At 39.6% G+C, this 16125-nt stretch overlaps 1 protein-coding gene across 7 annotated transcripts in view; it reads left to right on the forward strand.

The window, feature by feature from the left end:
- JMJD1C (jumonji domain containing 1C) overlaps window positions 1-16125 on the forward strand; it is a 154451-nt gene that overhangs the window by 136254 nt on the left and 2072 nt on the right. For all 7 annotated transcript variants that reach the window (XM_082764766.1, XM_082764770.1, XM_082764768.1 and 4 more), the window contains 12 exons: window positions 1610-1699; window positions 3076-3203; window positions 3385-3598; window positions 4084-4298; window positions 4752-5030; window positions 5441-5609; window positions 6038-6128; window positions 6252-6382; window positions 7215-7337; window positions 8335-8474; window positions 10371-10547; window positions 15710-15841. In XM_082764766.1, the coding sequence (XP_082620892.1) occupies window positions 1610-1699; window positions 3076-3203; window positions 3385-3598; window positions 4084-4298; window positions 4752-5030; window positions 5441-5609; window positions 6038-6128; window positions 6252-6382; window positions 7215-7337; window positions 8335-8474; window positions 10371-10547; window positions 15710-15841 (1889 nt within the window). The remainder of the gene's footprint in view (window positions 1-1609; window positions 1700-3075; window positions 3204-3384; window positions 3599-4083; window positions 4299-4751; window positions 5031-5440; window positions 5610-6037; window positions 6129-6251; window positions 6383-7214; window positions 7338-8334; window positions 8475-10370; window positions 10548-15709; window positions 15842-16125) is intronic.

A 16125-nucleotide genomic window follows, 5' to 3' on the forward strand; every position in this document is an offset into this window, starting at 1 on the left:
CTCCAACAGCCCTTAACTGGCTTAAGTCTGTGTGTGCGCATGTGTGTGCATCCATCTGACGTGGCTTGGGATATACTCTGAACGCTATTTACCCTAGTGGGAACATGCAGTCAGAGGCTTTTTATAGTGTGTGTGTGTTAACCAGCCAGGAAAATTTTAGTAAAATGTCTTCAAAGTTTAAAAAAACAGTATACAGAAGCAGGCTTCTTTTCAGTCTTCCAGCAGGAAGACTTTCTCCTTACTGTTCATCACAGCATTACAGGCAGAAGTATATCTTCCCTCTCCCCAGTTTTATTTCTAATGCTTCTGTAGGGTTCGTGTGAAGCAGACCTCTACTTTGGCACTCTTACAAAGTTGAGAACCACCCACCCTTCTCTATATAATACCACTTTATATTACACCATTTTTCCTGGAACTGGCAGTTGTTTTTACAGTTGCTAGATGTAATGGAGAATACACTGGTTTCCCGCTGCTTCAGCAGGAATGTTAGAGGTTTAAATATTCAATATTTAGGTATTTATCAATGACTTTTCTTATTACTTCAGTACACGGATGAATGTGCTTCCGTTGTTACCTTCGGGCAGTTCCTGGCACCATCAGGTGGAATGCTGTGTTACGGCATTTTAGTGATCAGATTCATTAGGGAGGTGCATGCATATGTTACGTTGTTTTGATTTATGTCCATGTTCAGTTGTATAGCTAACGAATCTACTACCTGTCTGAAAGGAACATCTGATAGGATGCATGTATGTTACAGCAAGAAAATAATACTTTAAACATGCTCCCTGCATCTTTTGGTGCACTCTCTTTAGTTTGCATTTCTAAGTGAAGAGCTGAGCAAACTGGTAAAAAGATTTGAAGAGTCTCTTAAAAGTAGCAGTTCAATGGGGAGGATGTAAGACTGGGAATTGAGAGAGAAACTGCATTCCTTTTGCTGCCCAAAATCACATAACAGATCGGTGACCAGTTGCTTGGCCAGACATTTTTCACTCTCATTCTTTCTCTGTCTTGTCTTTACACTGCACTTTTTTTTCTGGCAGGGACAGGCTTCCTGAAATTCTGTACAGAGCCTCTCTCTCTCTCACCAACTCAGCCCTCCCTGATGCCACAAATGATTCTTAACCAGTACATACACACTTGTGGTTTCATGGTTGCTTTAATCTGACAGAAATCCACGATGCAACTTCCCTCTCCTTTGTGCCACCAGTAACCTTAATGCAGCTGCATAGTAGGGCCAGATCAGAGAATCGATTCAGTTGAAAACCCATCTTCTTGGTGTGGTCAGCGCTCTCTGGGTGGAGGACAGCCACTTTTAGTTGGCAGCTGCCTAAATTTAATAAAGTGGAATATACTTGGAAGCTCCGTGGTTATTGATAAGGGTCTACATTACAAATGCTGCTATTTTAGGTTTTAGTAGTATTAAAACGCCTTTATTCTTTTATTTTCTTTGAAAAGTAGCTGTTGTATGCAAATACCTGTCATGCAGGATACCAGTACAAAAGGCTTAGAGTGTAAAAAAACATTTCTAACTAAAACCAATCCAAATACGTTATCTCTGTCTGTGTATCATTGTAAGTAAAGTAAAACAATTGGCAATGTTATTTTACAGATAAGGAGTTGTATGCCTGGATGAAGTGTGTGAAGGGACAGCCTCATGATCACAAACACCTGATGCCAACACAAATTATTCCAGGCTCTGGTAAGACCTCCTGTGAACAAGCAAGATGTGTTTTTCTCCCAGGTCTTTCTGTGAAGAGAGGGCACAGTAGCTTCTTGAAACTTCTCATTTGCCATTTAGAAATCTGCAAATTGTGTCAAATCATTGCAGGAAGGCAAGTGATTCTGGGCAGCTGAACAGTGAGGGGCGCAGATGAAGAAGAGAGGAGGAGATGTAGGCTGACAGGTGTCTGAAGGGGTTTGGCGACAGGCAGTGTGGAAACTCAGGGTGTTTGTTGAGAATGTTTGTACCTTTCCGAAGCAGAATGAAGAAGCCAGAATGTACTAATGAATCTGACCTCATCTGTTAAAAGAAAATTTTAGAACAGTGCTGTCAAGGAGCATTATGGGGCACCAGTTTAGGGGCGATTTGTTTCTCACTGTTCATTTATATCACATACTGTCAAATTTGTTTTCTGTTCCTCCCTGCCCTTGGGGTTTAAAAAAAAAAAAAAAAATTCACAGTTTTGGTTGGAAGTCTGATCGAGCATCATAAGGCAGAAAGCAGTGAAGGAGCTTGCAATTAATGAAAAACAACAGTGATTCTAAACCCAGTAAAGTTCAGAATTTTTCTTACATGCAAGCCTTATAAAGAAGCATGGTTAGGTGTGGTCATTGTTAGCATTGTTTTTGTAATGTCTGGTAGCATTGATGCAGAGCAGAGAAAACCCAAATGTGCCTTTAAACCTGTTAAATAAATTCCCAAGTTATTTTAAGCTGGAAATACAGATCCAGTCATTATTTTTATGGTTTGTTGCATGTTAGTTCAGGTAGAAATAAAGGCTGGTTAGATTCCATAATATATTCAAATTGTGACATTCCCCAGAACAGGCTCCATTCTGAAACTGGTTTTAATTTTAAATTGTGAAGTGAACCACTCATCTGGAAATGGCACAGAGAAGACTGCCTGTGTAACCTCAGTTCTCTTCTTCTGTGCATATCCATTACCAAACAGTCTTACATTACATGATCACGTACTAATTTTTTTTGTCAAGACATGGCTCGCTTCGGTCTGTTGTAGTTTGATGGTTTTATTAAATGAAGCAACACTGCACCTGTTGAACAGTGAGGAGTAAATAATGAATGGCTGGCTTGTTGCGTGCCACATGATGGGAATGTGGAGTGACGTTCATATTATTCAAAAGAGTAGTATGCAATTATTTAATTAAAGATCTTGGCTCTTTCAATGTGAGCTTTACGGTCCTTTTATAGTAGTTTTGAGTGTTAAATCTAGCATTTTTAATAGCTTATGTTTTTAAAAGGTTTGTGGGTAGCATCTTATCACAGCATGTACTGTACAGTAGGCCACAAAACGATTGACAAGAACTGCTAATGTCTTCCTTCTTAATTGTCTTCTAGTTTTGACAGATCTTCTAGATGCTATGCACAATATTAGAGAAAAATTTGAAATTAAATCCCATTGTCAGTGTACCAGCAAGCAGAACACGCAAGCTGGCAAGCTCCCTGCAATGAATGGTGTGTCTCAGGTGAGTCCAAAATGTGTGTAGACACGGCTGTCTGTTCAGATGTTCTGATACTTGTGGATTTTCGTATTTGAACAGTATAAGTCACATTTTAGTTTGCATATGCAATGTTTAAATGATATCAGTGTCTTTGAAATACATTAAGACAAAGTTACATACTTAAAAATAAATTTGTTCTTTACAGGTTTTGCAGAATGTCCTTAATCACAGTAATAAAATTTCTCTGTGCATGCCTGAGTCTCAACAGCAGAATACCCCTCAAAAGTCTGAGACAAATGGTAACACAAGTCCAAGGAGTGATGTGAGCACAGACAGCAAGTTAACACCTCCTGAATCGCAGTCACCACTGCATTGGTTAGCTGATCTTGCAGAGCAGAAAGCCAGAGAAGAAAAGAAAGGTAGGTATATGCTTGATATTGTTATACCATGTGCATGATTTTGGGGGCACCAGTAACAAAGTAATTCAATGCACTAGAGAAAAATCACTCTTATTTTCTGTTCAGCAAAAAGAAAAGGTGATGCTCTTTTTTCCCCTTAATTTTAGTCTTGAAACTTCAATGCCTTCTCCTGGTGGCATCAAAATTAGTTACCAGAGAAGCCACTGGTAGAATGCATGTGTAATATGGCAGTATTTCCAGCTCCAGCATCTCTCATTTGTGACAGGTACTCACTCAGCTGCATGTCTGAGATGCTGAGGAAGGCCTTTTCATGGTCACAGTGTTTGTCTGCATTTTGAAGGATCTAGTTCATCCTCTGGTGTGTTTTCAGGTGCGCTAGTGCTACAGTATATTAATGAGCACTATAAAATGCAGGGTACTATTGTGTTCCTATGCCTGCCTCATGATACACCAGTGTAAACTCCCAATGATTATTTTTGTTTTAGAGAACAAAGAGTGTCCTTCTGGAAAACATTCAAAGGAGGAGAAAGACCAGGATAATTTGGAGTCCCAAAACTGTAGAAGCTCCCCTCCTGCATCCCAGAACAATGAGCAGGGCTCAACCTTACGAGATTTGTTAACAACAACAGCAGGCAAACTGCGTCTAGGTTCTACAGATGCTGGTATTGCTTTTGCTCCAGTTTACTCTACAGGAACAGCAGTAAGTGTTTACAAGATGCATGTTTTTTATTTCAGGATTTGAAAATGTGTGGCATTTGTTATGATAGTTAAAGCAGTGACAGGTGAATTGCCTTTTTTTCCCCAAGTTTTCTCAAAGGAATTAGCGTTTATATGCATATATGTACATACATGTTTGCTTAAAATACATATATGTAGTGATAATTGATACGTACTATGAAGAAAATGTCTGTGAAGCTAGATAAAGCATTTACTTGGCAACATGAAGGAAGATTCTAATATTCTGAGTTTTGTTTTAACTGTGTATTTTTAACTTGTTCCATGTAAGAAAGCTTGTGGTTCTCTACACAGGAAGTATATAACTGTAAGCTTCTAATTGACAATGAAATATCATTCATCTGCAAAAAAAAAGGTACCACGTTAATTTTATTTTCTTTCACTTTGTTTAAATACACTTTTGTTTGTTTTCTAATAGAGTGGCAAGAGTGGTCGGACTATGCCAAACATTCTCGATGACATAATTGCTTCAGTGGTAGAAAATAAGATTCCACCAAATAGAGCACCAAAGATAAATGTAAAATCCGAAATAAAAGATGAGCCAAAGGATGAAAGGAAATGTGTTCAGGATGACGGCAACAAGTTGTACAGTGATATTCAGTATTCTTGGATCTGCGATAAGCATGTTTTGTGGCTCAGAGACCATAAAAACATTAACAACTGGAAGCTTTTCAAAGAGTGCTGGAAACAGGGGAGGGTAAGTATTAAGCAGTTTGGTCTATAAAGTGACCTCAGTATGAACTCTGGAGGACGTGTTACAGGACAAAGTTTGTGTAACCCCACATCTGAAAACATGTTATTAGCACATTTTGTTACAGCTAATACAGCTAAAAGCTAGTCAGGTATATTCCACATAGGAACCTTGTGTAGTTGAACCTTCACTTAACTGCTAGTAATTAATAAGGAGCCACTCCTACGGAGATAGAACCTCCGAAAAGATGTGTGATGTCTTGGGTATGGTTGCTGTTGATGGAAGTTTCTATAACAGCTCAGTGTGACCAAAACCTTCAGTGTACTTTTCAGATAGATTTCTATTACAGTTTAAATTCAAGGAGGTGTTTTCTTTATAAAGGATAATTACTACTTTTTTTTCTTTTTTTCTAACAGCCTGTTCTAGTGTCCGGTATGCATAAGAAAATGAACTTCAGCCTGTGGAAAGCTGAGTCAATTAGTCTAGATTTTGGAAACCAGCAGGCTGATATCTTGAATTGCAAAGACAGTATTATTTCAAACTCCAGCGTCAAAGAGTTCTGGGATGGTTTTGAAGATGTTTCAAGTAAGTTGTTTTGAATTACTATCATGGAAGATTATTATAAGCTTAAATATTATCATGTATTGTTCCATAGATTCTAAACACAGTGTTAGAAACTGCAATTTAAAGCATTATTTTGGATCTCAAGGCTTTGAAGAAATTTTAATTTAAAAAGAAAGCTGTAGATAATCCGTTTCAAGAGAATGTGATGAAAACTTCTATTTTGTACTAATATACTATCTCCTCAGTTAGGTCTGACTAAGAAAATGAACAACTTCACCGGTTCCTTAATTACTTGAGTGTGTTTTGTGTCTTTCTTGAATCTCTAACTTAATCCCATTTTACACATGAAGCCTTTATATACAGCTTAATATTTCAGTTGTATGTTTTAGTTGAATAAAGTAAAACACCTGTGGTGTATTAGTTCATAGTAATTTCTGTGTTACTTGCAGAACGGCAGAAAGTAAAAAATGGGGAAACAGCTCTACTAAAATTGAAAGATTGGCCTTCTGGTGAAGATTTCAAGGCTATGATGCCAGCAAGGTATTGGAGTTTAATATTTAGATATTCTTAAGTCAATCTGTTTTTTTTGTTTGTTTGTTTGTTTGTTTTTTCTCTCTCTGTAATGACACAAATTCACAAATTATTTTTTATTTTCTTCTCCAGATATGAGGACTTACTGAAAAGTTTACCCTTGCCTGAATACTGTAGTCCAGAAGGAAAACTAAATTTGGCTTCTCATCTGCCAGGATTTTTTGTCCGTCCAGATTTGGGACCCAGACTATGCAGTGCATATGGTGAGTATGCCCTAGAAGTGTAGCAGTTACCTCTTCCCTTAAAATTAGAGATATCGTTTGTTAGTGCTTGATAGAAAGCTGAACTTGCTTAGAGGATGGTTACTGACTGAACGTTGGAGAAATCCTTTACTGACTGGGATGTTAACAGTACGTGTACCTCAGCCATGAGAGATTATGTGCTTCTGAGTTGGTCTTTTCTTGTGTTGTTACAGTCTTCTGAAGGAGATAAATGATTAGTTACTTTAACACAGAGTTCCCATCTTCAGTAATTCCATATGACAAAGGACTTCATGAAATGTTAGTGTTTATAATTCTAGTCATAAACAAATCTCAGAACTTTTCTTGTAATTTTTATCTGTGTTGTATATTGTACACTCAAAAATCTGTTTAGAAAAGATTGTTTCCCTCAGACCTTTTCCAGCTGCTCCTTCTTTTGCAAACAAGCTTGTTCAACTCTGGTTTACAAACTGTTTTAATGGCATAAGAAATGAGTTGTAATTTGTGGCATAATGGTTTTGATTTAAAAAAATAAAAAATAAAAATAAATCCAGATGTCCTTTAAAATGAACACATAAAAGATAGCAATTAAGAATTGGTCTGAAGAACTGAGTCATTAATGACAGTTATATGTAATACTGCTCTAAGGTGTAGTGTTCTGACATGTCCTTTTGACTTGAGCATATATTTTGTCACCTCTTAGAACTAAAAATAATTTTCCTCTTTGGGGATTTATTTTAAATAGGAACTTGGTTTATAGCCAGGCATAAAATTAAGGCTTTGATTGCTTTTGTATTGACTTTAATTTTACCCCAAATTTTTATTTGTAACATAGGTGTGGCTGCTACTAAAGACCATGATATAGGAACTACAAACCTCCATATTGAAGTTTCTGATGTAGTGAACATCCTTGTTTATGTTGGCATAGCAAAAGGAAATGGAGTACTTTCCAAGTCAGGTAAAGCTCATTGTAAATCGGTGTAAATAGACTGAATATGTCACTTTTAAATTTGACACTGCTTTCTTGAAGCGCGTGAAGTACTAGCTTAAACTGGGGAGCTTCATTGTCTCAAGATTGTCAGCAAATAAATTCTGCCTAAAATACACTGCAGTTTATGAATTAGGACGTGGTATCTCAAACTCATTACATTTATTTAGTTATTTATCTATTTATGCTATTACCTGTAATTGATGTTCCATTCCTGTGGTGGGTTGGTAGAGATAAAGAAAGTTCTAACGTTTATGTCAGATGATGTATTTGCCAAACCCTCTGTTTATTCTGCTCCCTGTGGATGCACTGTGTTCGCTTTATTCTGTTTGGGCTATAATGTAATTTTTCAGCACTGGGGAGCTTAAGTTTTTGTATGTTAGCTCTCTGTATGAGGTTCATTGCCTATGTGAAAGTCCTTAAATCACTGAAATAGAGCAGGGAAAGGAAATACAACTGTTGTCCTCTGATTCCATAATCAGCAAATGTAGATTAAGGGTGCAACTAACAGAACTGCAGTGTAAGGTTTGCTGTCTTTGATCTGCTTTGGAGTTGCTTGTGTATGCACCAAGTTAAACCAGCAAAACTTCAGCAAATGGGGGGAGGTCTAGTTTATTGACTAGCTGCTGCAGAATGGTATGAAAAACACTACTACTACTGACTGCAGAAGAACATCTTTTTCTTCTTAATTTTTTGGTTCCAACCCTGCTTGTTTATTTCTGGTAGGAGAAATGTGTTCTAACAAATTGGAGAGATGTAAAAGGGAGATTAAAAATTAAATGTGGCTTTAAAGGTAATTACAGCATGCGAGTTATAACGTTCTAATTAAAGAAAATGAACAAAAAGATCATTCTGTTGTGTTCACCAAACTTCTATCTGCGTAGTCTCATGTGACAAATTTGGAAAGATGTTTTGTTTCAGTTCTTCCATTGTCTCGCTCTTGAAAAATATTTTTGTAAAATCCTAGGAGTACTGAAGAAGTTTGAAGAAGAAGATTTGGATGACCTCTTAAGGAAGCGGTTGAAAGATTCAAGTGAATTACCTGGTGCTTTATGGCACATTTACGCTGGCAAAGATGCTGACAAGATAAGGGAATTTCTGCAAAAGGTTAGATTTACAGTGGATGTTTATAAAATTTAAGTAACTGTTAAAGGGGGTGTGGGGCAAAACCTCCAAACCCTCCCACCTTGCATAGCATAGGGGTGGAAGCAAAATTCTCTCTTTTATATCCATAAATTAAAATCAACTGCTGCATCAGTCAATGAATGAAATACATAACGTGGTATGTACTCATGTCTTAAGAGTTACAGGTAGTCCGAAGGTTCAGGAGAACATAGAGATTATTCTTAGTGTTTTCTAATGTAATTTTTTTTTTTAAAAAAGTTATTCTTATTTATTAGCATTTAAATGATAACGCTTTTCCCAAATGCTTGTGTTACCAAATGCTGAAATATTTGTGAATTTTCCTATTAAAAACAAAAAAAACAACCTTCAGTCCAACAACCAGTGATCTTCTTAGGGACCAATCTTCATTAGCTCAGACAAAAAAACTGCCTTGTCTCTTAATGAACTTGAAAGCAGTGGGGATAACGTACCCAAGGACAAAATTCTACAACGTGACCTACTGCACAGGTTACTCTACTCTTCATTCAGCGTGTGATGAACAAGTCAGAGCCACCTTAGAACCTCCCAGGTCGTTACTTACAACGTAAGACCAATGGTCACCATTGGTCACTGGCAACGATCAGTGTCAGTACATTTAGAGATACCATACTGGAATTGATTTTCTGAGCCCTGCTTTTAGCAAGTTTTCACATTCTAGAAGGTGGTCTTGATGGATGACCTCAAATTGCCAATATAAAACTGAAGCAGTTGCTCAAGGAAAAAATAATCAAAAGAAATCTTAACTGTCTTCTGCTGTGGCAGTAATTTAGATGAGTTTTAGCTGGGTAAACAAAAGGGGGCCATAAATGATCTGGAGACCGTTTCTACCACAAGCAGGAAAAGCATAGGAAATTTAGCAGTAAAAATTCTCTTGGACTGTAAACCTGTATTTCAGTCCCATGGCCTCCATCCTCTGGTGACTCAAACATTCGCTCTTTGGCAAGCTGAACTGTGGGGAAAAATTAGCACTAAAGAACAAAATTACAGCTAATGCCAGGAAAATATGAATTGTACATCCAGGCTTTTCTGTATATTCAAAAACTTGATGCTCCTAAAGTAGAGGTGGTGGCTCTTAGGTTTGGACAAGAAAGCTGGGGGTGGCTGTGGTGAACAAAAGAGTGAACACAAGGGAAGGGTGGGCAATGCATATTATTCAGAGTTTCTTCTTTAGAGCAATTAAGGGGCACTGTAGAACTCTTGGAGCAACAGGTTTAAAACAGAAAGAAGTACTTCAGATGCTCTGTCACTAGGTTTGTCATTTGCTACCAGAGCTTGCCACGGTATCCAGAACTGAATCTCATGCCGCCTTCTATTTTTGGTGTGGTGGTATTTTTGAAATACGTAATTGCAGATCAGTTGATGAATGGACCATGGGACCACTTTGTTGATAAGAGAGAAAATCTCAGTAACTCGTTTAGTACAGGAGAGAGGTGATTAGTACACAGGAACAGTTTCAAGTCCTTCATCACATAATTAAGTATATTTAACATTATTATGAATAAAAAATGTATGTTTTCCATGAGATAATTGTCTCTGGAGTCATGACAGATGGATTGGATATATGTTGTTTTTATTTCTGTAGTCACTGTGATTCATCAGTTAGCAATTGATTAAGGGTAATACTTGTTCCCTTGTGATTAACCTCATAAGAAAAGGCTGTTGATGGTTAAGTCTAATGCTTTGTCAGGAAGTTGTTTTTTTTATTTATTATTTTTCACTGTCCATCATGAGCAGTGCTGTAGCTTTGTAAGTTAAGTATACGTAGGTACGTGTACAACTTAAGTAGCAAAAGTTTCAGCTTCTTATAAAAGTAACTTGGGATCCTTTCTGTACTTCCAGATAGCAAAAGAGCAAGGCTTAGAAGTTTTACCAGAGCATGATCCAATACGTGATCAGAGTTGGTATGTGAACAAAAAGCTTCGGCAAAGACTTCTTGAAGAATACGGAGTAAAAACCTGTACGGTTATTCAGTTCCTTGGTGATGCTATTATTCTACCAGCAGGAGCACTTCATCAGGTAAAATACACATGTTTAAAGACATAAAGGATTAAATAACATATATGTCATCAAATACCTTTTTTCAAAAACAGAGTGCACTTATTTTCAGGTTAGATTTTCTTACTGGTAAGTGTTAGTGTATAGGAATGTGTTACAAGCTCTATCTGTTTGTATAGATAACTAGCCAGTACTAACAAACAATTCAAACATTTGAAATGCTGTATATTTCTTCTTCTAAAATGAAAAATGATCAGACCATTATTACTTTTTTCCCTTATTTCATGAGTAACTTTCTAAATAAACTGGTGCTAGCTAGGAGAGTATTAAGTTAACCTGTCTTCTTCTAAACCCAAGGTAACTTAACCCCTGGAGAGGCACGGGGAAGGAACCCAAAAAGATAAACACCTAGATGTCAAGTGTCCTCTTGTTTTCTGCCTTCAGCTACAGGGAATAGCAGAGAAAGTTTGTGTATAGTTAACAAGATGGTTATGCAACAGGGTTTGGGTGTTGGTTTTCTGCACCATATTGAGTTCCTTTATCCACAGAAGGTACATCAATCACCAGGAGTTAGCACTGTCCCTTCAGCAGCTTTTCTTGCCATCAGGAGTGGTTCTGCTTTGGCAGAGCTGGCTGATTTTTTTTTTTCTCAGTTCTGTAAGAGAAAGTACTACCAGTAGAGCAGTTTTACAGGAAGTTTTATGAATTTGTGCAACAAGCTTTAGTCCTCCCTGCACATAAATCTTGTTACTGTTTTTTTTCCTCACAGTCTGCAAATTTCACCTCTTTAGTGGAAAGAGGAAGAAAGCACGATTGCTTACATGTTATTTTTTTACATTGTTCTAGTCAGTCTGTCTGTCTGTCCTCCCCCATATGAATTTTGTCCTTTTAAAACAGGAAAGGGAACCTGCTTTCTTGCTGCCTTGCCAGCTGTCAAGCACCACTATTTAGGTAGCTGACAGTCAAGGAATGAGGAACATCCCCTCCCTGCAGTAGGGGTTGTAAACCATCTCGTTATTAAAGATTCATCAGTGATCTGTACTTGAGTTCAAGCGAGGTGAGGCCTTTCTGAAGACGCCACGGTTTGGTTTCTGATCTGCAGATCAGCTTCCAGCTCTTCGGAGCACAGAGGGAGCAGTGGCTTGCTGTGTCACCGTGACCAGAGCGCTGGGGTTTTCTGCGTGACAAAAAGATGACTGGGTTGTGGTGATGACAAGTGTAATGTCCCTGCTCTGTCTGCTGGCTATGGCAGTTGCTTGTCCGTTGAAAGCAACAGGTATCTTACCCAGACTAGATTCCTTCATCACTCAGTTTCACTTGGCTGTGTTAACCCAGGATGATCTGTGTGGATTTGTTTGCACCAAAAACAAACGAAGCAAGCAAGCAAACAGACAAACCCCAAATACTGGGTTGTAAACTGCCTTTCCCTTTGACGTGTCTCCAGTGGCTGGCACTTTCTAAGCCCTTACAAAAAGGTGAAGGAATGTCTGGCGTTGCTGATATTCTTAGCTCTTGTCAGGTTAAAGCAGTTCGGATTCCCATAGTCAGTAGGATTTGTGTTGCATTCTCCATTAACCTTACTCTGATCTCTTGAAACAAGGGAGATCATCCCAGATAGACTGAAAAGGGAACCCACAGAAAATCATAAACATACTAGGAAAATTGTTTTACATAGCATGAGGCATTTATATAAGGTATGCAGAATATAAAACATGAAGTTGTGGGACAGTTCCAGGCTTCCCTAGAGTTTGCAGGTTTCAGGGCCAAAAATAAGACCACTGTTATCTTTATCTCGTTGGCTTCAAACTCCAAATTGCTTTTGAAGTGGTAATGCTCTAGCTTCTGGCACCAAGGAGTTAATAACATGGTGTTTTTAAAACCGTAGTGGGTGAAGCTGAGAACCTTTTCATCTTCAGTAAGTTCCTGTGAATCTGCCACGTAGGAGGAAATGAAAGCATCGTGTTCTTTCATGTACATGTACAGTACTCTTTCTCTATAGAGATGCATAAATACTGACCTTAGGGAGCAGCACCAACACTTCATATATACAAAGCACATTTAAACACTTAAAATAAGTCTGAACAAGAATACGTACCGGGTTAAGTTTACATGTTAAGCATTTTAGGTTTACATGTTAAGCGTTTCAGATTTACATGCATATCATGAATGCTTAATGACTAAAACTGGATGACAGTTGATAGTAAATTTGGTGGTAAATTAGCATTTTTATTTGCTCATCTGTAATGTTGTGGAACAGAGGAAATAAGGGCAATGTGTGGAGCTAGGGAGCCCAGTTGCCTGTGATCACTGTGTGGTGTAGTCAGACACTTTTAGCCTGGAACCTGTTAGGTTTGTTGTCTCATACTTATTCCAATGTGCTGGTCTAGAATTTTACCGCTCTTAATGTGGGGGAGGTTTAGGTTTTTTTATATCTCCTTTTTTCTTTCCAGCTTCTGTGGATTCACATCTGGCTTAAAGTAACTTGTCGTTAGTATTTTATAGTAGCATAAACAATTCCTCTTGCTTTCTGAAAAAAAAAGGGCGGGGGGATTTAGGGTGTAGTGTTGGACTTGCCGCTGTATGGATGCTTCCCTTTAATGTACCTCGAGTGTTTCTCTGTAGGTTTTTGTCCCCTTGGCTGTACAGGTAGAGGAGCTCAGAAGTGTCCTCTGCTTTGCTAAGATCGGGGTCTCATTCTTTCTCCAGTGCTTGCAACAAACGAGCCCTGAGCTCTCCTGCAAACATTCTTAGCTAAGAAAACACCTTTGTTCTTGTTCTTTTGAAGGATATGCTCTTTCTGCAGCTCCATTCTGGGTCAGCCTGTATCGCAGCCTTCCGCCAGGGATGTCCTCTTTGGTTTTAATTTGGCAATTCTTATCCAAATTTGCAAAATATTTTAGTGATAAATTGAAAGATAGCAAGACTTGAGTCGGTGGTGGAAATGTGTTGTTCAGACTAAATGCAAAAATTGCTATAGTAGAACAGGTTATTATAATGTTGTTTTTTTTATAACTGTATTATCTTGATTAACAGCGGAATTATATATTGCAAAATAACATGCTGCAGGTAATAGGACATCCTGGAGATATTAGGATAAGCAGGTATGCGAAGGGCCTGGGAGCTGCGTATGCAGAGCTGCCGGGCTGCGTGCTAGCCCTGGGGTCCGGCCGTGCAGGAAATGGCTGATGCACAGCGTGAGGACAGGAGGGAGGCAGGGGTTGGACCGCCCTTTCCTCCAGCCCGGCTGAGGTCTGGGGCTGTTCAGATGCTCACCCATCTCCTGCGCCCTGCAGGGAAATCTCTGCTTCACGTGGGCTGAGGGTGAAGCCGCGCTCTCAGCTCAGCTGCAACTGGCACAGTCGTGGGAGTGTTGTAGTCCTCGCCCTGCGAACCTCAGGGGAATCGTTGCTAAACATATTTATGAGTGTGTCATGATAGCGGTTGGCATTCTCAATCCGTGTAAGCAGAACTGCCTGGGGGCTGTCAGTGGGGCATTCCCATGTTAAGCACCAGACAGGCAAGGTGAGATCTGTCTTCCCCCAAAGACCGATAAGACAGGCACTGGCTGGGAAGGTTTAAGGCACAGCAAAATGAATGATGTGACAGCAGCGAATCCTGTCAGCTCTGTGATGAAGGGAGGCAGCGAGATGGAATTGGTAACATCCTGCCTCAGTGAGGAGAAAGTGAACGAGCTGTGTGGGATTTGCATGGGGTGAAAAGCAAAACAAGGGCAGGTATGGACTTGAAACAGGTGAAAAGCCTGCGAGGGAGGAGAGGGGGCTGGAGCCAGCCACCCGTCTGCACAGAGCTCAGACGTTTCACCTGAAGCTCTAGGAAACTCCCCGAGCGCCTCGTGGCGGCACCTCTGCAGCTCTTCCCTCACCGTGGCTTTTTTGCTCTCTGGAAGTTGAGGCCATGTGGCATCAACAAGCCCTCTTCAGTTCCTGGATTGCTTCACTTCTGATGCATACACAGAAGGAAACTCTACTGCCTTGTCTTTCCTGATGAGTATGAGGTTGCAGAAGCCTGATGTGCAATGCTAGCATCAAGCTGCATGTTAATCTCTAGGATTTCGCCTGTAAAGGGGTAAGCCACCTTACAAAGTCAGACTCTGGCAGTGTTTCTGAAAAAGAAAATAATTTCAAAATAAAGTGCTGTGTCCTCAGCTGTGTAGGCCATGAAGGTTTGAACGTCAGGCAGCACAAGAGAAACTTCAGACACCACATTAAAAAAATCTGGATGTTACTAGATGCAAGCTTAAAATCTGGGAGCTGTATCAGTAATGAGCAGGGTGGGATTGTTGTTTGCTCCAGTAGCAGAGGCACCCCTCCCCACTCCCCAGAGCTTTGCTAAGTTTGCAGAATTGATGTTGCACAACTTGGTGAGCAGCTGTTAGAACTTGGGGAAGGGAGGTTTCTGACATGCCACAGAAATGGTGTAATTTGTAGACGTTTGAGGGTGAATCGTGGTAACGAATATTATTTCTGAATAAGACGAACAGGAGCCAATGGGTCACAACCAGGAAGCAGTTTCCCTTTTCTTGCCCTCCAGATCTGACCTGGTGGCAGGAGATGGTGTCCATTTCTCTCTGCAGGTTCCTCTCATCAGTAAAGGAAGCATTAAAGGAAAAAGAAGCATTTTTGTCCTTTGTGGACCTGCTGCTTTATCCATGGCTTCTTTTTTCCTTTTAAATATTTTGACCAGGAATTACTTGTCAGTGAGCACAGCAAGTTCTGCCTGGCCGAGTTTGGTGGCAGCTTGCAGCGTGGCCAAGTGGCCCAAGGAGCCAGGTCTGTCAGGCAGGGCTGCTGCTGAGTCGGGCTGTGGTGCCTGCGCAGTGTTTTGGCAGTGGCTGCGCAGCAGTGCTACACAGCAGCAGTTCCTGTACAGCTGCTAAGAGGGGGGAATCGCACATCAGGGTATGCTGAACAAATGTGGGAGCTGACTGCAGGAAGAAGTGCTAGAGCACTGACAAACGTGTTACTGTTCAGCGTCTTCTACCAGAAGCCAGCTTACCTAAGTCGAATAGGCTTAATTGCTCTCGATATAAAATGTATAAAGGCATCCTTCAGTCTGATAAGTACGTGGTTTTAGAGATCTCAAGTCCCACTCTTTTCTCAGGTGTCTCTGCCAAAGAACAACCCCAAAATACTAATTATCACTCTTATTTTTATTTTGGATAGGTGCAAAATTTTCACAGCTGCGTTCAAGTAACTGAAGACTTTGTGTCTCCAGAACATCTTGTACAGTCATTTCATTTAACGCAGGAGCTGCGGCTGTCAAAGGAAGAAATCAATTATGATGATAAACTGCAGGTAGGAAATGAATTCGGCTCTGGAAGCTGTTGTGAAGGCAGGGCATGCTCGGGCTCATTGAAATGCGGAGCAGTGCGTGGAGCTACTTCCTCGCTGCTGTTCACACAGAATAACAATGAGCAGCAGTATGAATGCCAGGGTGTAAATGACTCTGCCTTGAATTGCTGTTTCTATTTATTTATTTCACATAATGTTTTAAAATGTGTAAAAAGGTGTTTCCTTTTGCACTGACTTGATTCTTCAGCCTTCCTTTTTTTTTTTTTTTTTTTTTTTTTTTTTTTTAA

This window comes from Aythya marila, assembly GCF_965140915.1.
Source record: "Aythya marila genome assembly, chromosome: 7".
NCBI classification, from domain to species: domain Eukaryota; kingdom Metazoa; phylum Chordata; class Aves; order Anseriformes; family Anatidae; genus Aythya; species Aythya marila.